Source organism: Pteropus vampyrus, unplaced genomic scaffold, assembly GCF_000151845.1.
Source record: "Pteropus vampyrus isolate Shadow unplaced genomic scaffold, Pvam_2.0 Scaffold2, whole genome shotgun sequence".
Classification (NCBI taxonomy): domain Eukaryota; kingdom Metazoa; phylum Chordata; class Mammalia; order Chiroptera; family Pteropodidae; genus Pteropus; species Pteropus vampyrus.
In genome coordinates, this window is record NW_011888783.1 from 17,978,249 (window position 1) to 18,003,452 (window position 25,204).

Genomic DNA, 25,204 nt, shown 5'->3' on the forward strand with positions numbered 1-25,204 from the left:
TCTCTTATTTGTAAAGTGAGACTAATGGTATTTAACTTGTTGAATTTTATTTAGGGCTAAAAAGGAGACAGATTTTCCACGATTCTTGAAGAGCAGTCCCCAAGGGACCAGAACTGTAACCAAAGCATCCCTGAGGAATCCTCAACAGGATTGCACGGATTTTCATTCTAGCACCCGCCGTTAATTTGAGTTGGCCACCCTTTGCAAGACTGCTACACTGCCTACTTGTGCTTCCTAGCAGCAACTACTAATTCTTCCTCTCTACCATCAGTATTTTTTCTTTACCACATAGTTCTTGATTTCTCATTATTTCAGCCTGCCATGAATTATCATGACCCTGACTCATGGTCTAGCCCAGGGATTGGCAAACTTTGACCTGTGAGCTAAATCTGGCTTGACACTGCTTTCGTAAGTAAAGCTTTATTGGAACACAGTCATACTTGTTCATTTACTATTGTCTGTGGCCTTTTTTAGCTACAAAGGCATCATTGAGTAGTTGCAACAGAAGCCGTGTGGTCCATGAAACCTATTTGGCTCTTTAGAGATAATTGCTTGATCCCTGGTCTAGATTCTCTCTCATGGCTCCTGTTGCTAGGCATTCATTTAGCCTCTGTTCTCATTAACACATTCTTGAAGTATTTCTCAGTTCAAGTTCCTAGAAAGGGAAGAACCAAATTCCTCGGAAATCCTCATTCCTCAATCTGAAGTGAAGTTGGAAGACATTCTCTTTTCATGCCAGGCCATTTCATAGTGTGTTGGACAGCTAGGGTAAGGCTATACACGTGCGACACGTTCTCTCCCACCCTCATGCAATTGGCTGTGGCTGAGATGTAGGTAATATGTAGTCAGTAAAACGGAGCTGCCTCGAAGGATCCAGGGCATACTGGGTACTAGTACGACTGCAAATTTAATTAAATGAGCTAATATATGTAAAATTATATGGTAATATACTTGAGCCATACATTTATAAAGTGTCAAAAGTACTTGCCAATTAAGATCAATCTGAAATGAAATACAGCACCCCTGAGGTTAATTATATAAATCAGTGACAATATATAATGTATCATAAAAATTCAAATCACATACAGTATTATAAAGCTCTATGGAAGAAAAGGACATATCATATTATGGTATTATTGAAGGTACACAACATAAAATACCATTAACATTTCCTAGGAGACATAAAGTAGTTGAAAAAAGCCTAAATGAGCAGTTGAATTAAGATTGGATGAATACTGGTACTATTTAGATGCTAATAATCCTTTTTCTTACTTGGATGAAAAACCTCAACAGTTTGCCCATTACGAATTATGTACTTTCTCAAGGACAAGCTACTATTAACACAGAGTTCTGTAATAAACAGCACTTTTACTAGATTCTTCTTCCATGCTCTTCTGACTTAAACTGCACCTGCTTGGGTTGCCTACGTCTATGGCTGCCTTCTGCACTACAGAGTATGGCTCCAGTTCAGATCCTGTGTGGAGAACATCATGACAGTTCTGAAACAGTCCTCTAATCCTTCTAGCAATATAAAAGGTACAGTACTCCAATTATACTTTAGAGAGAAATCTGACAGCATTTTTGATAAAGAAACTTAAAATAGAATTTCCATGGGAAAGAGACTTTCAGAACACCTTCTAGCCTAAACAAATTGATAACACACACAAATAGCTTCCAAAATAACTTTTATTACTATATAAAAACAAATCGAGAAAAAATAGATGTGTATTTTTCTACAAAATTATAAAATATCAGGCAATTTAATATTTTTCCATAAACGTGCTAAGGTAAAAATACAGATTCGAAAATAGAAATATTTTCCAATAAAAGTTTTCAGGTACTTAGTAGGTGATAAAGAATAATAGTTTTCTTTCTTCTATACTTTCCTATGTGTAGCTGTAAGACATAGAAGTTACAGTTTTCTGATGGAATTATCTAAAAAAGAACGCATCAAGATAAAAATTCATATTGCAATAAAATTAGCATAAAGCTCTACTTCTTTGAGCTTTTAGATTTGGCAGTTGTGGTCAACCAGTATTACACTGAAATTTCCAACTCAGCAGGGAAAAGAGCCTAATTAGAAACAAGACATCCTCTTTTTTTGGTCCTTTAGAAAACAGAAACCACTTGTCATTATCTCTTAAAAAGTGCAATTGCCTTCTTTGTCATTTGATTGTAAGGTCTGAGATGCTGTTTACAATCATCGAGGCTTAAGTGAAACTACACAAGGAAAGAAAAGAAAGCACTCAGAAGGGGAGATTCAGTTTAACACAAGGAGCACAGGAAGCTGTACACTTTTGATAACATTATATCAAAAAGTATATTCATTTCAGTTTCTCAATAAACCCTTCGAGAGAAAAGCTTCAGTGTTGCTGTAGATGAGTGTTAAAATAAAGCTATTTCTTTTCTAAAATTAGACTATGGGGTAAGCCAAACCAGACTATCTCTGCAGGTGATATAAGCTATAATTACTTGTGGAGATTTCAATCACTGTTTTGGAATTGATACCTAAGGCTTTCTTCTTCTCTATTCTTCCTGTGAGCTTTTTAATGAGATATTTCTGGGGAAGATGCTTTGGGTAGGAAATATCAGCTTTTGAAAGATAAGGGTACAATTATCATTAGAATTAAAAGCCCATTAAAAGAAGAGCCTCAAACAGAAAGCTTTTCTAGATATATTTTACTATGCATTGTTTTCATAAAGGCTGAGAAAGAAAGAAAAGAAGTTCTTATAATATCTGTAAGATTACCCCCACATTAGCCCCAAGAAAGATAAAATAAAGGGCCGAGAGGAGGAGGTGCTCAATTACTTTGCAATGGAGCAGAATATTCCAGCACCAAATCCATAATTAACTTTTCATTAATAACTTCTATCTTGGCCTATATAAAATGGAATGGCAGCTTCAATTCTTGGGGCTGTCACTGACCCCTCCCCCCAAAAAACTCCTGAAATTTTGTGCACCTCCATGTAATGAAACATTCATTTATCAAAATATGTTTGTGTGTGACAATACAATTCCTCCTACTTAGCATCAAAATTGTATGTAGCATGCTCTACTCATATTAAATTTAATTGTGCCTCCTATGTGCCAGGCACTGAGCCAAGCACTAGCAGTACTTCTAACATTATTACCAATTTTGGAAATAGAATTATATAAGAAGAAAACAGTGTTTGGCGATGGAATGTTGAATGATTAAACATGAAGCTTAAGGGATGTGATGGAGTGTATTTCATAGTTAATCTATGGAAGTGATTACCAGGTATCCAAAAAGGAAATCCAATAAGCACCAAAAATGTCAAGTGCATTTTAGTGTAAACTGTAAGGTTTTTATCCATATTCAAATGCTCCAGTTAAAAATTGCAGGGAAACCAAAAATCAACTCCCAAATGAAAAGCATCATTTCAGCATAGGCGCTATTCCGGATTTTAATTTAAGTCAGAGCCTAACAGAGGTCTCTATGCATGAAAGTTGTCACCTCTGAGTCTCAATTCACTACTGAGAATCCAAAGCTCAAGATATCTCCTAAAATTCCACCCAGATCTGGAAGGACCCTAGCTACTGCCCCTAGGAAGGGCCCACCATGAGGCAATTCTCTTCTATCCTCAAACCCAGAATTGTTCAGCAGCTAAGATCCTGAAGAATAAAACTCGTAATCTTGAAATCGTAATCTTGATTAATCTTGAAAGCCACAGATGTTCTTGCCCACAGCTTTCTTTGTCACCAAGACACAATTTTAAGAACAAAGAGGCATCAAGGTAGGCCATGGCTTGCTGGCAGTGGATGGGTGCCCGTAATATACTCTATTCCCAGGCAGGGGTGGGCCCTTTTCCTTGGCTGTTTGAGGAATTTGCCTTGGGAAAGAGAGGCAGAAGGTAAACTTTAACAACTCTACTGCACTCCAGCAACTGAAATTTATTCAGGGGTGGTCAAAGTGGTGCAAATTAGTGTAAAGCAGAAAAAAAAAAGCATAGTGAAGTGGTTAGAATCATGGACTGAGGAGCCAGACTGCCAGGTTTTGAATCTCGGTTCCCCCACTTGTGAGCTGGGGCAAGTTATTAACCTCTGCAAACTTCACAGCTCTTATCTGGGGATAATAATAATACCTACCTCCTAAGGTTTGTCTGGGGATTGGATTAGCTAATATTCATAAAGTGCTTAGAATCGTGTCTGGCACATACTAAGGGCAACGCAAGTACCTTTTAAACGGTAAAAACAGAAACTTGAGAAAAAGTGCTCTCCAAGGTCTGTAAAACAGTTTATGCTGCTTAACAACTCAGGCGTATTCTCTTTCTAATTAGGTTTGGAATTTGGATCATAAAGTACACCAGACTCCAGAGAAGCCTTGAGATTAAGCTGAGTTTTAGAAAAACTTCCAGGGCTGCCAGTTTATCAAATTTACCAACCAATAAGCACATTTTGAACATTTGTTCTATGCAAGGCACTATGCTAAATGCTTTGGTGCTCATCAAGAGGTAACATAATCACAATTTATAGTTGCTCTCATTTACATCAACCATCATCTCCTTTCCAAATCAGGTAAATTTATAGGCCTCGATCAGTACAAACTCTTTCAAGAAATTCCACCTTATGATTAAAACAAATATTGACTCTGTGGAGCTCAATTATCTTATATGGCTAAATAGGAGAAGCTAAACCGTAAAGTTAGTTTTTAAAAGTGAAGTTACATGGCTCCACTTCTACAGCATTTTACATGGTGGATCTCTGACCAGCTTCATCAACGGTGATGTTTCTTTTCCTTGCTGCAGCTTCATTGTTTAAGTCTGAATCTGATTTATCCACGTTGCCAAAGTTTATTGCCATGGAGCCTTCCACTCCCTCTGGATTGCTTCTGTTTGGCTGAAGGATAGAATTTGTTTCCTGAGGACGCTTCCATTGTGGCCTGGTGACTATCCAAAAAATGAGGGCTCCAAACACCAGAACCAGAAGGCCGAGGGTATTCGTGAAAACACCTTCCGGTGGTAATGTACTGTAGGTAGAGCTTTAAAAAAAAAAAAAAAAAAGAAGAGTGTCCAGTTACATATAAGGTCATGCCAAACAATCTTGAATTTATCTTCTCAAAATGCACACTGGTACAGCTTCAACGTAAATTCCTTTAAAGCTTGATATCAGACAGAAATTCATGTTATAATTCACCCAATGAGATAGTACAAAATTGTTAAAAATCATTAGTATGAAAATAATATAGCATCTGGAACACCTAGATCACTTAAAAATTGAAAACAAGGATGATACAAAAATGTATATACACCAGAATTACAATTAATAAAACATGCACATCAAAAAGATTAGAAGGGCATGCAAAACTTCAATAGTTGTTTGAAGAGTAGTACAATTTGTTGGACTTTTAGTCCTTCTCCAAGCATTTAGTAATGTTATAGTACATGTATAATATAATAATTTTTAAAGAATATTTAAAGTTTTTCATTTTTAACATTTAAAAAATTTTGTTATATTTTTATCACCATATTCCAATGAACAAGTATTTAACATTTTATAGCTTAAATATTACAGTTAGGAAAACTTACAGGGAAAATATCAGTTTCTCAGTCACTCCCGTAAGAACTGTTGCAATCACTGTTCCAAAGATGAAAAGTCCGGAATAAACATGTATGGGCATGAGGAATGCTCGGAGAGACGGTGGAGCCAAAGGAAGCAGAAAGACGAAAAAACCTAGGACAAGCTAAATATCAAAAAGTACAAAGTTTATCATTTAAGTTTTAACTACGATAATTTAAAAATGATTATTTTAAAAGAAATACGTGCAAATGAGAAAACATTTCATATAGAACCAAGGGCATAAAATGAAAAGTAAGTTTCCTCACTCCAGTTCCACTACTCAAAGATAACACCTCTCATCTCTTTCTCAAATACCCTTCCGGGAAATTTCTAAGCCCATATAAACGTGGCTGTGTGTGTATAAGGAAAGAGAGTTTTAAGTATAAATGGGATCTTACTATACATACCTGTTCTGCATGTTGCATCTTTTCCCTTAATAGTAGAGCTTGGAGATCTTTTTCATATCAACACATGCCTATCTAATTTATTCTTTTCAATAGTTAGTATTCCATTTTAAGTATTCAATTGTCTATTTATGGAGGATCCTGTTTCCAGTTTTTTTGCTATCACTAAAAAGGATGCAGTGAACAGTTTAGTACTAACATAAAAAACAAAAACAAAAACAGTTTCCTTAAGGTTGCCAAGTGGGAAGAGATGTAAAAGATTTTTAAGTCACTAAAATCGAATACAATGAGACACATTCAGTCAGGTCAGCCTGAAAAACTATGTGGAAAAAAGTTGACAATTTTGTTTTATGAGGAAGAAATGAGTTCTGCAGAAAAGTTACCTCCATTTCCTTGATAATTCAATCCCTAGTAGAATACTTCTCTGCAGAGAAGCCAGAAAGATTCCTATGTGAACTGAAAGATTCATATTCTCATTTTGTTGTCCCACAACCCTTGCCGGTTAAATAGTCCTTTCTCCTCAAGAAAATAAAGATGACTTAGTGAGTTACTGAGCTGAGTTATTGAGTTTAAAGGAGCATTTTTTTTCAGGTACTTATTTAGGATCCACCACCCTAAGAGAAGAGAGGATAATGGGTAACATCACTGTTCATCTTTCCTGGTTGAGATCAAAGGGCTAATGGGACTTATCAGAAACATGGCAGGGTCTGAGAGCCTAAAGCACGCCTAGAATCAGCTGATAGGCAAAGGCAATGAATGGAGAGTAATCAAAAGTGAATTTGATAGGCCGGTTTGCATATTGTATTGCCCACTTAATACCACAAATGCCCAAATATATTAGAAATGGTACAGAGGGTCCCCCCTTGGTAGCTCATAATGTTCCTAATACTCCTTCAGTGAACTTTGGTGATTCTACTAGTATCAAAGGGCATATTTCCTGACACACAGGCTGTGCTTTCTCTGCAAAAATGTGGCTCAGGTAAGTGACTACCAAGGATTTAGCATGAATATATTTCTGCGGTAAGTCATTATATCTTGTCTGTGACTTGCCCACAGATATATAATTTTTTTTCCATTTTCCTGTTCTCCTTCCTCTTTTCATTCCTAAGAATTTTACTGTTGTTTTGTTTTTTAATTTCTTTCAGCATTTATCAAGTTTTATTTTGTTGCCCCATACCCCCTGTCCATTAAGTATTCTCTTTCCCTTAAGAAAATAAAGATAACTTAGTGGCCAATGTATTATTGAATTTAATGGAAACTTTTGTTTCAGGTACCTATTTATTAAGTGTGTCTCTTGTAATCCAAGGATTCAATGATCTAAGCAAGTGGAACATCTGAAATTTGCTTATAGGACCCCAGGGCAATTTAACTTCCTTAAATCTTACTTTCACCACTAAAACTTCTTTTTCAACAAAAGAAAATTACTTTTAAAAGGAAAGGAAAACAATTATAGAATGCTTAACTTTAAAATGTTCCAAATTAGGCCAACTTATAATTTGTAGTATTCATTCTTTATTTCCTTTTAACCATCTTAGCCTTACCATCAGACATGTGGATATAGTAACTTAAACACAGTGGACCGAAAATTACAAAATCCTTTTGTGCCTTTAAGTCAGTGGTTCTTGAAGTGTTGTTCATAGAAAACATGCATCAGAAACACTTCAGGTGTTTATTTAAAGATAACCCTGGGCCACATCCAGATCTGCTAAACCAGAATTTCTGGAAGTAGGGCCCAGGAATCTGCATTTTAACAAAATGCTAAGGTGATTCTCATGCATGTTGATGTTTGAAGACCACTGCTTTTGATTCACTCACATTATGTCAAAGATATGGGTTAACTGCACTCTGGAAAATCCCTAAAAGAGAAAACAGTGGAATCGTCCATCACCTTAAGTCTACAGATACTTACTATGTGCCAACTATGTGCAAAGTGTTCCCATGTTTAGGAACAGTCATCTACAGAAAGCTGTTCTTCACCATGATGTAGTCCTTAGCAGAGCTAAAGAAAAAATCGCATGAAAAGGTATCTAGATGTGAAAGTGAAAATGTAGTATGATACTAATTACGCTTAAAATTAAATACATATGCATACATATATAGGCATAATAAAAGGGTAAAGGAAATAAACTAAAATATGATATCTCTAGATTATGGTCTTATCAGTGATTTTTGTTTTTTCTTTATATTTTCTGTGTTTTATAAATTTTAAAATTAATATATATTACTTTTATAATTAGAAACAGATAATAGAGATTTGCTTTTAAAGTTACTGTCTTAAATACCTGGGCTTTTCTTAGTTAATTATTACTAAGAAATTATTATTTCTTAGTTAATTATTATTAATTTATTACTTTAAAGATAAAAGTGTATTTTGCTATGCCAGTTTTATCTCACTTTCTAAAACAGATTTTTTTTTTTAAAGATATGTGTAAACTTTTAGACATAACAAAAGCTTTTATTTGCAAAAATCATTAATGAGATCAGAAAATAAGTGCTTAACAAGCTTTTTTTAGGAATGGGCTGCTTTTTTTTTTTTTTTAAGCGTAGAAGTAGATTTAATGAATGATCAAGTGATTTACAGATTATAAGGAGGCTCCTTCTAGCTCCGCTTCACCTTTCTTCTATTTTGTATATTCACTCATTCCTTCATTTAAAGCACATATTGCTGGGGTCTATCCCCAGAGTTTGATTCAGTGGGTCTAGATTGGAACCTGAGAATCTGTATTTCTAATTTCCCTAGTGATGCAAATGCTGCTGTTGCAAGCACCACACTTTGAGAAGTTCAGTCTTAGGTCATTTCCATGTTGTGTTCTTTAGACATAACAGCACTTTTCTTCCAGAGATAAAAAAAACTTCTAATGAGTACCAGCTAGACTTTGTCCACAGTTTTTTAGAAAGAGGGATGCCAGACATTCAAATTGGACACTAAGTCTCCTGTCAATAACCCACATCCACTTTCTGCACTGTCTTTCATCACATGAACAAGGCAATACCCCAACCCTGGCTCAGCCATCTTCAGGTCTATCCCTGATCTATGAGGTACTACTGGAGCAAATCACACAGTTAAGGAAACTAGCATCACTATAAATTCATTATTATGATGCTCACTGTTATGAGTACTTCAGTGTTGCTCAATAATCCTTCTATTATCTGATTTGTCAACTGCTCCTTCAGGCTCCCCCAGCCTCAAACTTATGGCTGTCCTGTGTTTCCCTCCTCACTATTGGCAGATGATTTTACTACCAACTCATGAAAAAAATAGGCAACTTCATAGAAGAGTCTCAATTTTCTCCCACCAAACCAAAAAATCATCCCAAGCCAACAACTCCTTCCTTTCTTCAATTATAATAGAACTGGTGTTCAATTTTCCAGCCGTACTCTGCAACCTGCTTCCTAAAAACCTAATTATAGATTATTGCATCTTTCCAGTAATCACAACCTTTCCTTCTCTACTGGTGCCATCCAGTGAGCATTTTAACATGCCCCAAATTCTCATTTTCATTTAACAAAGAAAAGAAGTAAAAAAAGAAAAAGAAAAGAAAGCACCCAAACACCTGCTTTTACTGCATTCCTGTCCAATTACACCTCTCTCTTCCCCTTCTTACCCAAACCTCTTGATTAAGTTGTCTATTTTCTCACCTTCCACTCCTTCTTCGATCTATTGAAATCTGGCTTCCGCCTCACAGGGAAACAGCTCTGTAGAGTCATGAGTGACTTCCAGATTACTAAATCCAATGGGCAGTTTTGAGACCTTATTTTCCGTGGCTTTTCAGTAGCATCTGACAGTCCTCGATCCCTCTTCTCCCCCTTTAATGTTTTCTCTCTCAAGCCTACAAATGACCCTTCCTCTCATCCTGTATATCACTGACTTTCCAAATCTCATTAATTCTATCTCCTAAATATCTTTAGAAACTATCCACTTTCCCCACTGCTACTGCTACTCCAGTATTTCTCATCTGAACCTCTGTAAACACCTTCGAGCTAATCTCCCTATATTTACTCTTGATATAGAGAAGAGGTAGGAGAACTAAATACTGAATCAAATTGTATGCAGAGCCTACATGTGCTGCCAGACCACTAGAAACTTACAGAACAAAGGAGATTCCTGCAGGGATTACTAACAAACCATTTACCCACACCATGAAAGGAAAACAGTCTTTAAATCCTACCTTAAACAAAATAAACCCAACCATTTATCACCTATGGCCAGACCATGGGGAACCTATAGAACAAAGGCTGAGATTTCTAGCATGCCTTTAACTGCTGCATACCCATATCTTTCACGCTGAATACCCAAAGCATAAAAGGAAAACAGATAAACAAAGCCTTTAAACAGTAATTCAGAGAAACTAAGGATGACATATCAACCGAATTCCTGAACACCTGGAGTCCCTCCTATTCCCTGTCTATCATTCCACGTCTTTCAGAGGAGACCATGCTGTCTGTGGAGCATTATTCCCTCTCTAACTCTGGTGTGCACTTTCTTTTTGTCTCTAACTCTGGTGTGCACTTGAATTCTTTCCTGTGAGCAGTCAAGGACCCTCTTCTCTCTCAAAGTAGAATTCAAGTCCCCACTTGGGGGAATTCGCCGCGTCCTGCGTTACTCCTGTCCAGCCTCCAATTCATCTTCTACACCACATTCTGGGCAGCCTGATCTCCTTCTTGCTCCTCAAATATTGAGAACTTTTATCTACATACTATTTTATCCGCCTAGAATACTTTCTCCCATTTCACCAGCAAGCTCATGGCTTCAAATCTTGGTCTGACTTTTTTTATTCCCTCTACCATATGAGAGCTCTCCCAGAACACTCCATGCCCACCGTGGCTACCAAACACTCAGTGACCAGTCTTCTCCTGTATCTTCCCCGGTAAGCTTCATGAAGACAGGGAGCATGTCTCTTTGGGCCCATGCTTGTCTTGTGAAACTATGTATCCCTTGCAACCTAGCAAAGTATCCAACACATAAATTACCTGTTTAAGAAATGGATTGATTTGTTAATAAAACTTCACTGACATAAAATGCATGTTCTCAACCATGAAGGTGTTTACAATTTATAGTAGAAATGAAAAATGCCATCTTTGGGTCATAAAGGAGCCTACCACAAGATTTACACTTCTAATAACAACAGCTGACCTGCATTATTTCAATATCCTAAGTCTAAGCTGAGCCTTTCCATGTATTATATAGCTTTGATTCTTATGTGTTGTGAAGGATGTATCAAAAAACTTAATTTATAGGTGAGCAAACTAAGTCCAGAAAAATGTGGTGATTTGTCCAAGGTCACCAGCTATAAATGGATAAACCCTATTTAAACTGAGGTCACACTCACTCCAGGTCCTGTTTATGAAATCCGTCCCATCCCAGAGGTCAAAAGGAAGCAGATTCTCAAGTTTTGCTCCAGACCTGCTGAATCAGCAACTCTGTGGTGGCACCCAGCAATTTGTGTTTTCATAGGCCCTCCATGTGATTCAGATACATGCACAAAAGAGAAGAAGATACGCTTTGAGAATCATTGGCTTTTTTTACACCAATGGTTCTCAAACAATAGCATGCATCTGAATCACCTGGAGGGCCTGTGAAAGCACAAATCTCTGGGCCCCACTCCAGAGTTGCTGATTCAGCAGGTCTGGAGCAAAACCTGAGAATCCGCTTCGTATTGATCTCAAAACAAAATATAATAACCTTAAAAGAAAATAAGATTAATTTATGTTATTAAAATTGAGAATTTGTAAAAATACTCACAAAAGAGAAAAATATAGGCTTCAACCTGGAAGATATATGCAGTATATAAAAATGAAAAAGAATTTAACACAGAACTTCAAATCTTTAAGGAAAAGAAAAACTCATTTTTTAAATGGACAAAAGACAGAAACAGGTGTTTCTTAGAAGAGAAACATGAATAATCAGAGAGATAAACAAAACCACAAGAAAATATTTTATACCAACTAGTTTGGCAATAATTGAAAAGTCTGAAGAAGATGCATGTAGGCAAGGATGTGCTACATGGGAACTCTTATACGCTGCTGGCAGGAACATAATTGGTGTCAATTACTTTGGAAAACAATTTAGCATCTTTTTTTTTTAAGATGAGTATATAATTTCATTCCTAGGTATATGCCCAGAGAAACTTTTGCATATGAGAACCAAGAGAAGTGCATATGAATGTCCAATGCTGCATTGTTTGTAACAGAAAATAACTGAAATAGCCCAAATGCCTAAAAGCAGAATGGATAAGTAAATTTGTGGTATATTTATACAATGGAATACTAAAGTAAAAAATGAATGAACTAGAGGAAGCAATACAGCTAGAGGAAGCAATACAGTTGAATCAGTACAATGAAAAAAATGTTGCAATAGAATATATATATTATAAGACTGTTTTTTAAAAGTTAAAGCAAACCTAAACAATATCTTGTTTAGGGATTCACAGTATTTGGTAAAATTACAAAGAAACAGGGAATGAGAAAAAGCTTTCAGGAAGATGGTTACCTCTAGGGGCTGGGATAGGTAGAGAGATGTGGGATCAAGGTAGGTATAGTCCTGTTTCCAAATAAGGTTAGATGGTGGAATCATGGGAATTAATTTTATTATAATTCATAGCTTCCATATATACACAGTTTGTTATTTTTTAAAAATGCCCAAGGGGCTAAATCTCACAAGTAGAAAAGAATTCTACACTTGAAATGCTTTACAATGCATAGATACGTATGAGGAAGTGTGAAGACCTTTCAATCGTTTTTGCTTGTCTTGTTTTGCTGTTTGCCTCCCCCTACTCTCCTTTCTTTATTTACTGAAACAAACTGACTTCATTTGGCAGGTAAATTCTAATTTTACACATAGTGGCTAAACCAAACCCCAGGAGCACTAAGGTGAGAGGATTTGATCTTGACAATCTCTCCCATGCTCCCCCTATTCTGTGGTAGGTTTGTTTCTTGAGTTGTACTGAGGGGGGAGGGCAAACTAACCTCACAAACTCAAGATGAATGCCCTGCATGCAATTATACTTTGCAATTGATGTGCATAGCAGTTGTGGTTATGTAAGCAAGCCACAAGTAGGCTGTTACACTTGCTCCCAGTGGGACTTCCTTTTCTACAGCCACTAGTGGCAGTTTGAAGAAACTCCATTTAAGAGAGAACAGGCCTTGTTGACTCAGAAAGAGAAGCCAAAAAGGAAAAAAAAAAAAAAAACAAGGAAAAAAAAAAGAAAGAGAAACCACTTTTCCCTTCTACTCTTAATCTAAGAAATCTGAAAAGTATGTAAAGTATGTGGCTCGTGTATTTTTGCAACTAGGAATATGGAGGCAGGAATCTTTATAAATCATAAGGACAGAGCTTAGCTTCTATCAAAAGTGAAGAAAGCATGTTTAGAATTGGTTTCTTTCCATTGAGAAAGGAAATGTTCTTTAATTTTTTCCTGAGCACAGCCAGGTGATCTGTTCTGTCACTTCTGTGGAGAAGCAATGAAAATAATGTCAAAACAGCTTTTGTGCAACAAAGAAAACAAAGTTAGAATGTAGTCATCTTTCCCAGGATAGGAATAGGAAACCATTCACCTGGTTCCTGAAAGAAACAACAGAAGGCACCAAACATGACATGTTTGTGATGAGGGGATGCTGTTTGCTCATTTAGTTTAACAAAGGTCTGTATACATGATTTTTATGTATCATATGTGACTCACTTACATTTAAAATGAAAGAGCCACATGTTCAAGTCAAAAAAAGATATATTTTAAAATTTAATAATCCCTCCAACCAATCCCACCCACTCCCATACCTTCCATAGCTACACATATGTGCTTTTTCCCTTTCTTTCTTTCCTTTTATCCCCCAAATGACATTTTACTATACACATTACTCTCCAATATTTTTCTACTGAAATACATAGCATAGATTTCACTGTTGGTCAGAGATAGAGCTATAGTCTCTGTAAGAGTTGTATAATAGCCATAAATTATTTAATCATCCCCTTATTTGGACATTCCTGCCTATACAATGCTACACTAAATATCCTTTTTAGAATTCCTTATGTGACAGTATTTTATTTCCACTCCCCCCAAATGCGAGATTACTAAGTTTATGTATTTTAAATTTTCTTTCCTCTCAAAGTATTTAAGCCTATATTCCTCTGAGAACCTTTTTGGCTAAGGCTCATTACTGTAAAGTTAAGTATTCTCTTTTTTGCTAATTCCTAGATATTTCCAAATTTTAAATATTAAGATATAGAGTATTAATTGTTTTTTAGAAAATCCGCCTTAAAAGGATTAATTTAATAACAAAAAAGGCATATCTAGTATAGAAAGCTTTTTGTGGCTGAGTGAAAAGGGGGAAAGAATGAAGAAGTACAAATTAGTAGCTACAAAACAGCCGTGGGGATGTAGAAAACAGCATAGGGAATATAGTCAAAATCATTGCAATGGCTGTGTGTAGTGCCAGATGGGTGCCAGAGTAATCGGGGGGATCACTTTATAAATTATATAAATGTCTAACCATTGTACTGTATACATGAAACTAATACAAAATAATTAAAATAAAAAATTTAAAAATTAGCTTTAAAACCATATTCTTATAATCATCATCATCATCATCATCACCACCATCATCCAAGAAATGCGTGTGTTTAGAAGATACAGGAAGTAAAAAGAAAAATAATCAACTGGAATCCAACTACCTAGAGATCAACAGTGTTAACAGTCTAGTGCATCTTTCCAGATGTTCAAAGAACGCCTTGGCATATAACTAATTCCGTAAAGGCATTTATTTAGTCCATTTTAACTATTGGACTCAGAAGCACAGAACCCTCTTATAGAGTAGCTACAAAGATTTTAGATGGTTTCTATTCTAGTCCTCAGAGACATGGTCCTTCACTGAGGATACTCAAACACAGGCTAATTGTGGGGACATTGTGGAAACAATGGAACTAAATGCTTTGTAGGGAGGGCCCAGGACTTGGCCAGATCGAGGCCTGAGTCCCAGCTCTACCATTAGCAGTGTAACCTGTGCGTCCTCAGCATCTGTAAGGGCTATCTCACTTAAAGGACTATGTGAGATGAGTAGAATGCTTCACATAGTTCTCAGGCTCTAGAATTCTGCATTCTGAGGTGGCATAAAGGAAGCGGAGCAAAGCCAGAGGAATGGACCACTGGAAGCAGAACAGCCAGCCGAGAAAGGTCCTAAAGAGATACCAGTAAGTTAAGAGTGTCCCCAAGCAACTGACAGCATGTTGTTGCCATCCTACTCTCTAAGGGGAGAGGATCCACCAGCTTGTATCTGCAGAGGAAGCTGCCTCCCAGATGTGAGGCAGTGGCTAGGCTTAGCCATCCACTTCGAGATTTTTGCCTTGTTCCTTCTTGATCAAGAAGATGATGTTTGATGCAGGGTTTCCCCTATGCTTCTCTCCTGTCTGGCACCCAGTCTTTACCTCCAGGCATTGTAATGAAAACTTAAATAATAATTAGTGTCCATATAGATATTAACTTTTGTTCAATTAACATTCAAAAGGCTTTTCTTTAAGAAGAAAAATGACAAATAAATGTCCGATAAGTCCTTTTTTTGAGAGGTCATACATTCATCTATTTTAAGATATGCCTTGTAATTTTGTGATTTCACTCCAGTTTCTCACTTCTCCTACATCTCCAGAAAAATAAAATTCACAATGATGTCTCAATAAGGTACCTGAATATATACTATACTAACTAAAGAAAGAAAGTACATCAACAAAGTTTACAAAGATTTTTCAACAAAGTGGTTAACGCCTAAAAGACTTTTAAAATTCATCCTTACTTTAGTGACCTAGAAAAGCCAAATTCCTATCACACTCCATTAACTTAAGTTTAAATACAGGCTCTCAAAAGTATGTGTTTTTAGTAAGTGAAGAAAGAGGAAAAATAAACACTGAGCCTTCAAAATCTAACAAAGAAACAGATATTAATTCATCTCTTCACTGGTAAAGTTAAACCTAGAAAATAGAAGTGACAGAATGTGTGGAAGAAATGTACAGCTCTCATCTATGCTAGTTTATTCAGCACATAAACCTTAACAACAATGGCAGTTTAGATGTCATGCAATAGCAATTTCCCTACATACGTATGCCCATATTTAAAATCTCACATTCAAGTTTGTAGACTATGAATGCTGCAGTTCCCATGCCCCCTCAGGGGAAAATACTTAAAATGTAAACAAGTGAAACAAGGAGTAGTGGAATGGGAAGATAATTTCCAACGGACTATTAACATATAGAAAACATCTACAGTATCTGAATTGTTTTTTACATCTTGTTCATAAATATATAAGACACTGACCTGTAAGAAGTAGAGTATAACGACTATTAGTCCAACCCAGCTATGCAGACTGTACATATTGCGGATTTGCAAGTTGTTGTGGAAATCAAAAGCAGCCACCAGAGAAATAATTGCAAGAATGGCAGCAACGGTATTTAACCCTGCATGGATGGATTTCATCAGGAGCTTGCTGCATTTCCAGGTCCATGGCAGTCTGTATACAATGATGGCTAGAGAGAGACAAAAAGAAACAGAATGTAGTTGTTTTTTTTTAACCATCACAAGATACACAGTTTAACGCAGTGAACACTCCCATGAAATCCTTTCTCTTGGCTTCTGCTTCTCCCCTTTTCCCTGTCTCTCAATGGTTCCTTCTTGGGCTCTTTTGCTGGCATACTCCTTACTCCCAACTTGTGAACAAACCTTATTCTTCTTCTACACTCTCCGTGGGTGATCTCTTTCACTCTTTCATTGACATGCTACTTACATGGCAGGGACTCTAAAATTTATATCTCCAGCCCAGAACTTTCTTCCGAACTCCAGACCCACGTAAGCTAATGGCCTCTTGACATCTCCATATAGATGCCTCCCAAATATCTCAAAATTCATACATCCATAACTAAATTCTTAATCTTATAATCTGGTTTCTTTATATAAATATTTTAGTTTCATAAGAAAAAGGCAGACTAAGGATTATAAAAATATGCAGAAAGTTTTAAATAAACAAAAGAGTATATCCAAGTAGCTAATAAGCATAAGAAAAATGTCAACTTCACTAGTCAAGAGGAAAAGGCAAATTAAAATCAAATGAGAATACCTCTACCACATATCTGAATGGCTAATGAATATTGAGAGGATGTGAAGCAATCAAAACTCTCATGTTCTGCTAATGGGAGTTTAAGTGAGAATGCATACTTTGGGAAACTAGCAGTATCTACTTAAGCTAAACTTATGCATACCTTATAGTCCAGCAATTCCATTCCTGGGCATATACCCCAAAGAAATACATACATTCACCAAAAGACATATACTACAATATTATTAGCAGCACTATCTATAGTGGCCAAAACGGGGACACTCTCCCAAATGCCCATCATCAATAGAATGAATAAATTGTGATACATTCCTACCATGTACTAATATGCGGCAAAGAGAATAAATGATCTATAACTAGAACTTCACTCAACAATATGGATCGACCTATGATGTCAATCCCAAGAAAGAAGACATAAATATATACCGTATGATTCAATTTATATGAAGTATAAAAACAGGCAAAAAGTCAGGAGAGTGGTTGCCCTTGTGAGGAAGGGGCATAGCAACTGGAAGGCAATGCACAAGGGGTTTCTAGGCTCCTGCTGCTGTGCTCTTTCTCAGTCTGGGTGCTGGTTGCATCCCTAGACTCATCAGGCTCTATATTTACATGTACACTTTTCTGCATGTGGATTAAACTTCAACAAAAAGATTTTTGAAATGACTTTTTTTTTTAAGTGTCCTGGTTTAAAAAAATAGATTGTATGGTCACCTTAACCAGAGTTAATTTTTGTTGTTAAGACAATGTCTTGCCCCTACCCACCCTCACCCCACCCCTCCAGTCCAGGTCAGAGAAAATTTAGATATCTGGAGATGTACAAGAGATTGAAAAAGTTCAAAGATGCTTCCTTGGAAGATGAATTCCACTCTATCAGCAGTGTGCAGGTGCACTTCTTAATTCCAGCAAGAAAAATAAAATCTTCTTCCCACAAAAGACATTTATGATTTAAGTATATGAGAAGATAACTTTTGTATACAATTTAAATATATGAAAATGTATGAAAAAACTTCATAGGATCATAAAAATGTAAGAAATTAATTATCTAGTCCGTTTTAGGCAGAAACACATCTAAACCTATGAAGACAGATGTACAGTTAGCCCCTTTAAAGTTTTTAGCATAAGATGCCAATCTTCCTATTCTGTAGTTCCATTCTAACATTTGACGGCCCTCACCATTAGGACAGTATTCTTTTTATCTAATCTGAACTCTGAAGGATTGTTACTTACTAATTTTAGTGCATATATGGGAATCTTATAAATGTTGATTGATTACATTTCCTTGAGGACATGGAGACTTTTTGGATAATTAATTCTATATTCAATGAATATTTTTTAACCATTTAATGCAACACCTTAAAAGGTATACTTTTAAAAGTTAGCTCAGCCTCTTCTCATCTCTACTTTATCCTCTCTGAGGGCAGGAAGTAAGTCTTGCTGTTTCTCCTTGTATCCTCTGAGCCCAGGACAGCCCTGGGATCAAACTGTGTAGATCTATAAGTATTTCTTTTCTCTTCTTTTGAAATAACGTTAGATTTACATGCAGTTGTAAGAAATGATACAGAGAGATCCTCTATGCTTTCCACCCAGTTTCCTCCAATGGTAACATCTTACAGAACTATAGGACAATATCACCAACAGGAAGTTGATGTGCATATAATCCACTGAACTTATTTAATTTCATAGCTTTATTTATTTTTGTGTGTGTGACCTTTAAGTATTTTTAAATAAATAAATGTGAAGTACTTTCTTCAGACTGATCAAAGTTTGGAAATCAAATTGGTGTCTACTCAAATACTGTGGCTTCCCTTCCTCATGCTTTTTCTGGCTTGATGATTCAGTGGCACACCCTATATGCTTCTCTAGCTTTCAGGGAAAGTAAAGGCTTCTTTACTCATTGAATTAGTGACCTTTTATCTTCACAGTGGAGCCTTTTGCAATCTGTGTAATTAGGCAGTAGTAAAATAAAAACAATGTGCAATATATAAATGACACATATTCCCACATCCTGGTTGAATCTCTTTTATTATACATGCGCGCGCGCGCGCGCGCACACACACACACACACACACACACACACACACACACTGAGTCCTTGCTAGGTAGTAGGCACCATTCTAAATGCTTTAAAATGTTTACATTTTAATTCTTATCTCAACTTTATGAGGAAGGTATGATTATTATTACAATTGTACAGAGGAGGAAGCTGAGGCACAGAAAGTTTAAGTAGCCTGTTCAATCTCAATTAGTGTTTTAAAATTAATACTGCTGTTGTCATCATCACTACCATCATCATTGTCGTCATCATCATCATCATCATATCATGCAAGCACCACCCTGGGTGATAAGAGAATTTGAAAATCTACCTAGGAAAAGGAAATACTCAGGATGTGTTTGCTTGAAAAGCAGATTATGAATAGTAAATTACAATAGCTTTCTCTAACCAATCTGCATATATTATATCAAAATTTTCCAAAATCAAAACTAATCTCTGATGTTAGAAGTCAGGAGTAGTTATTAGTTTTCATGACTGAGAGGAATTACAAGTGTTACTGGAGGTAATCTCGGGTACCTGGAATGTTGTTTCATCATCTGGATACATGAGTGTGTTCATGTACTTGTGATTTAGGTACTTTTCTGCATGTATGTGGTTCTTTAGTAAAAAGTTTACCTTTAAAAAAGTTATCACAGATTCAAAGACAACCATTTTTCTAGTGAAGACTTTTTAACTCTTCTCAATCCTACGAGCATCAGAGAGAAATGTGTTAAATATTCCATAAAACTGAAATCTACCCCCTTTGAGTGTTAAACCTTGATTTTTAAACCTTTTATGTTTACTCAAATGTTTTTCAAATTGGTTGCACACCAGCTGTCCTTCTCTAGCAGTAGCATGACTGGAGCACCTTTTATTTATGATTTGGGGTAATCGATAAAACATATTGTCCTATTACTGTAAGAAACAGCCCTTAGGGGCTTCTAAAGGAGGAGAGGTGCTTGCTTTTGATCCAAATGGGCCTGGACAGTTATGGAATTTTAGTCTCTGGGTCTACTTTAGAGTTTTTCTATCTCTTCTTTTAGTTTAGGGTTTATACCTCCAATCTCTTCCCTCCACTATCCTGCCTTATCTTTTATTCCTACCATCTCTAAGTTCTTGCTTATAAATTTTTATGTTGGCAAAATCTTTACATTAGCTCAATCTGGGTAGTGAAGTACATAGCGATCTGTTTATTTTCTGTATGGTTGAAAGATTTCGTAATAGTTTCGAAGATAAAACAAAATGTTTGTAAGCTTGCAAACCCATAGCAAACTAGCTTCAATGACTAAATAGGCAGCTTGTAGCAATCTGATGAGCTCTCATGAGTGAGGAATGGAGTTTCAGCATCTATCCTGGCTACAGAGAAGCTCTGCTGGATAATTGAATATGCTTCAAAATGATCTCTGGATAAATAAAAGATCATTGCAAAATGTTGCATTTGCATAAGGTGTTTACATGCTTTTAAAAAACTGTATAAATAACCAAAATATGGTGGACTTTAGGAGAAAAGAGTAACCTTAACAAATCAAACCACATTCTTAAGCAAGAAGCTATTCTCAATACTTATAAAAACTGCCTGGAGAGTGGAATTTAAATATTTCTTGCTTCTTTGGCTTGGCACTTACCTAGACACCATTCCTGAGGTTCAGTGGGAAGGAAGAAAAAGGTCTCAGAAGCCCATGAGGGGAGGAAATGCTATCAAACAGCTAGCAACTTGTGACTGAAACAAGAGTTTTCTGTTTTCCCCAGAAAATGAAGGGAAACATGAATACATACAGATGCTCTTCAACTTACAATGGGGTTATGTCTCAATAAACCCATCATAAATCAAAAATATCATTAAGTTAAAAATGCATTCAATACACCTAACCTACTGAACATCAGAGCTTAACCTATCTTAAACATACTCAGAACACTTACATTAACTTACAGTTGGACAAATCATCTAACACAAAGCCTATTTTATAATAGAGTGTTGAATATCTCACGCAATTTATTATGTGTATTGCTATCATAAACTGACTGTTTGTATATGTGAGAAACACATTTAAAATCTTTTTAAAAGAAAAATTATTGTGGGGCATGCTATTGTAATAAACTTAAAAAGAAACAGAGAAGGAAATGGAAAAGAAATCAATACCTGTGTATAATTAGTCTTTGGACAATGAAGAGGAAAATGCAAACTTGAATTTGAATTATTAGAAAATTTCTCAGCTCTTAGATGCATAATCAACTCAAGAATCTGTGAAAATATATATTCTCTAAGATGCCATCTCTAGTTTGACACGGGCTTTCCATCAACATACCATTATAAAGCTATCTATCTATCTATCTATCTATCTATCTATCTATCTATCTATCTATCATCATCTATCTATCTATATACACTACTTTGTCTTATAGTAGGAAATGCATATTTAGTATTTCTCCAAGTGTATGGGAGAGGACCACTTGGAGGGGGGAGAAATGTCCCCAAACATAGAAAACAATTTGACTTTAGTTCTTTTATGTTTAAATCTTGTGATTCATGAAGGTAAGATCATGTCTATCATGTTCACCATTGCATCCCAGCATTTAGCACAGACCCTGGTGCATAGTAGGAATTCAGTATGAGTTGAATAAATAAATCCTAATAAAGCACACTAATTCATTCTGCATTGTTCAGCAAATAAGCAGATCCTCTTTTAAAATGCAATAATCAAAAACTCAAGACAATGTGTATTGCTGACCCAAGTGTTAGCTCACATAAGACCAAACAGCCTTTTCAAATAAGTAAAAAGTATTTTGCACTTAGACCCACTTAAACAGCTTTAGGTAGGCATTAAGTGAATCCAAAAATAAAATAAGAGTAAGTTATTGAGTTTGAAATACGCTGGAATTTTAAAAGTCATAAATTCTACTTAAATATGGTATGCTCATTACACTTTTCTTAGCTCTTTGAATAAAGTATTATTTTACCCTTCTCAGTAGACTGCTCAGAGCAGGATTATCAAGCTTTACAACTCATTTCTCTGTGCACCCAAGAGTCTACCAGACTTTATCCAAAGGACCTCAAGTTTAAATGTAAAAGCAGAGAACCCTCTTTAAATAAATGTCTCGAAAAGATTCCTGCAATGGCTATCAAAGAAAATCTGAACTTTGAAAAAGCCTACTTTATAGCATGAATAGCATGAAAACAAAAACCTTTGGAGAATCAAAACGAAGGAAGTGATTTGGATGATTTAGAAGATTTGTTTTAGCATCTTGGCATTTGAAACATCTCTTTGAAGGGTCTGAAACCCTCACAAAGGCAGCGACTTGGTACCAGAAATATGTAAAAAAGTGCAATTGCATTTTCAATTAATTGGCTAGACATTTACGAATATCCAGAAATTTTGTATTTTTAGAAACATCAGCTATATTTTTTTTGTATAAAACATCAGAAATATTCACTATTTCATATTGAAATTTTATGGCAGATTAGAAATAGTACCGGCTCTGATATCACCTGGTTGCCTGACCTTGGCCAGACATTCAATCTTTAAAATTAGGAGTTGGACCTAAAGTCCCAGCCAGCTTTAAATATTTAGGGTTCGGTTTTTCCAAAAGAAAATCAAAACTTGGCTCTAGCAAATTCAAAAGGGAACAGATTACAGACAGGGCTACACAGTGTCTGGCATATTTTCCCACACCTTCAGCTTCATAAATGTATGTTAATTAAATAAATAAAACAATAGATGAAGGAAACGAATGAATAAATGAACTTAGAAAAGTATAGCCCAAGTTTATACAGCCATTTCAAAACTTGATTCGACCTTTTAAGAAAGCTTCTATAGGAAGAAAAAAGTTACAACAAATATTTCTAGTCTTTCTTAAAAAGGAAGATCGTTCTACTTTTTAAGGGAAAATTTCAAAATCCCACAAAATCAAGACAAAACTATAGCAGAAGTCACTTGTAAATTGGAAGGCTTGGACTAGATTTGGTCCATAGATGTGTTTTGTTTGATCGGCACAATGTTTTGCTTTTGTGGCTTGTTTTAGTTTGAATTAGTTTTTAAAAATCTGGATTCCCCTGGAAAATAAGAAGTTCTAGCAACCTTTGGCTGGCATCTCCATAGAGCCGCAATCCACTGGAGCTAAGTAGAGGTTTCCTATCTTGCCAGAGAAGGCACGCTCCAATTCCCTGCAGTTCCCACCCCTCCAACAAGGCATATGCCTTCACCTTGCTACATAAGGATCTGACCTATGGTTAACTGTCTTCATAAGCAGATAAAGTGGTTTGTCCCAAATCTTATTAAGCAACATTGCTTACAACAAAAATGACCTCTGACTGGTAAATTATATCTGACTTGGAGGAATAATGAAAAAATTATAAATACCTGATGGGAATGTCATACTTTAGAGTGCAGTGTTAGCTGTTATATCCTATATTTATTTCCTAGGGCTACCATATCAAATTACCAATAACTGAGAAGCTTAAAACAACAGACTGTATTCCCTAGCAGCTCTGGAGGCCAGAAGTCCAAAATCAAGGCGTTGGCAGGACTGGGCCCTCCCCTAGAGGCTCTAAGGGAGAATCTATTCCATACCTCTCTCCTAGCTTCTGGTGGCTGCTAGCAATTCTTGGTATTCCTTGGCTTGTAGACACATTGTCTCAGCATCTGCCTCCATCTTCCCATGGCCTTTCCCTCTGTGTGTCTGTGTCTCAAATCTCCTTCACTGGATTTAGGGCCTACCCTAACCCTAGGATGATCTCATCTTGAGATCCTTAACCACATCTGCAAAGACACTAAGGTCACAGTCACAGGTCCATAAGATCAGAATTTGGACTTTGAAGAGTCACTATTGAACTCACTATATATTCCTTGCAGAGGCACTGGAAACCAGGCCTTAGAGTATTAAAAGAGATATTGGCTCTGTGGGGAATGAGGACCTTATGTCTTGATCCCACTAATGCAAATCTCATCTCTGGGTGGCTAAGCTGTCACCTGGCAAGAGATTAACTTATGGATTAACTATGTGGACAGTTACATGGACTGTGGTCAGAATTTGGATAATGCTTTAGTTTAAATGTAGAGTCTATACTATTTTCTGATGGATTGGCTAAGAATTATGGAAGAAAAAGAGGAATCAAGGATGACTGTACAGCTTTGTCACGAACATCTAGCAGGATGAAGTTGCCATTTACTAAGATGGGGAAAACTATGGGGAGAGTGGTTTTGAGGACATAAGGAAGATTGAGAGTTGAGATTTGGATGTCTACTTGACATCCAAGTACAGTCTGAGTAGCCAGATGAATATTTGGGTCTGGAGTTCAGGGGAAAGGTCCAGGCTGAAGATAAAAATATAGGAGGTTTCAGTGAATAGATAGATAGTGTTTAAAGCCACGAGACTGTATGAGGTCACCAAGAGAGTGGGTGTATCAAGAAAGGAGAAGTGGTCAGAAGACTGAGGCTTGGACACTCTAACCTTATGCTATCAGGGAGATGAGGATGAATCAGCAAAGGACACTGAAAACAGTAGCCGGTGAGGGAAAAGGGGTCAAGAGAGTCGAGTGTCTTGGGAGCAAAATGAAGAAAGTGTCCCAAGCAGAAGTAAAGGGTTAGTTACGCCAGATGCTGCCTTCTGGTCAAGCAAGACAAAGACTGAGAACTGACCATAGGATTTAGCAATGTGAAGGCCATTGGTTACTACATTAAAAGAGATTTTGGCGGAGCAGTAGAGCGAAAGCCTGATTAGGGTGGGTTCGTGGGAGAATAGGAGGAGTATAGGGTCATGAGTGTGGTTGTTTTTAAGATGATAGAAATTGTAACATGTTGGAAATAATCCAATGGTGCAGAAGGAAAGGGGGAGAATTGATGAAGTGATATCCTCAGGTAGGCAGAGGAGGCACAGAATGTACTTTGACAGTAACATTCTAATGAGCTTGAGGCCTTTAGAATAAAGATGCACATCCGATATGTCCTATGATGCCCATTCTTCCCTGAGGTTGTAAACAAACCAGTGCTTCCAAACTGGCTCCAAAGGAGAATCACTGAGGGGAAGGAAGGGCACTTTTACCTTAAATGCTACTATTATCATTAAATGCTACTAATTGCATTTTGTAAGTAACAATTTAAC

The 25,204-nt window shown here is 36.4% G+C and overlaps 1 protein-coding gene across 1 annotated transcript in view; it reads right to left on the reverse strand.

Annotated features, from left to right (window-relative positions):
* Window positions 1-1,668: 1,668 nt before the first annotated feature.
* The window catches only part of LOC105290484 (cytochrome b reductase 1), a 29,796-nt gene continuing 6,260 nt past the window's right edge, over window positions 1,669-25,204 (reverse strand). Inside the window, exons 2-4 of the mRNA XM_011357657.2 lie at window positions 16,281-16,489; window positions 5,548-5,702; window positions 1,669-5,000 (exon numbers count right to left, since the gene is read on the reverse strand). Coding sequence (XP_011355959.1) covers window positions 4,709-5,000; window positions 5,548-5,702; window positions 16,281-16,489 — 656 coding nt within the window. The 3' untranslated portion in view covers window positions 1,669-4,708. The remainder of the gene's footprint in view (window positions 5,001-5,547; window positions 5,703-16,280; window positions 16,490-25,204) is intronic.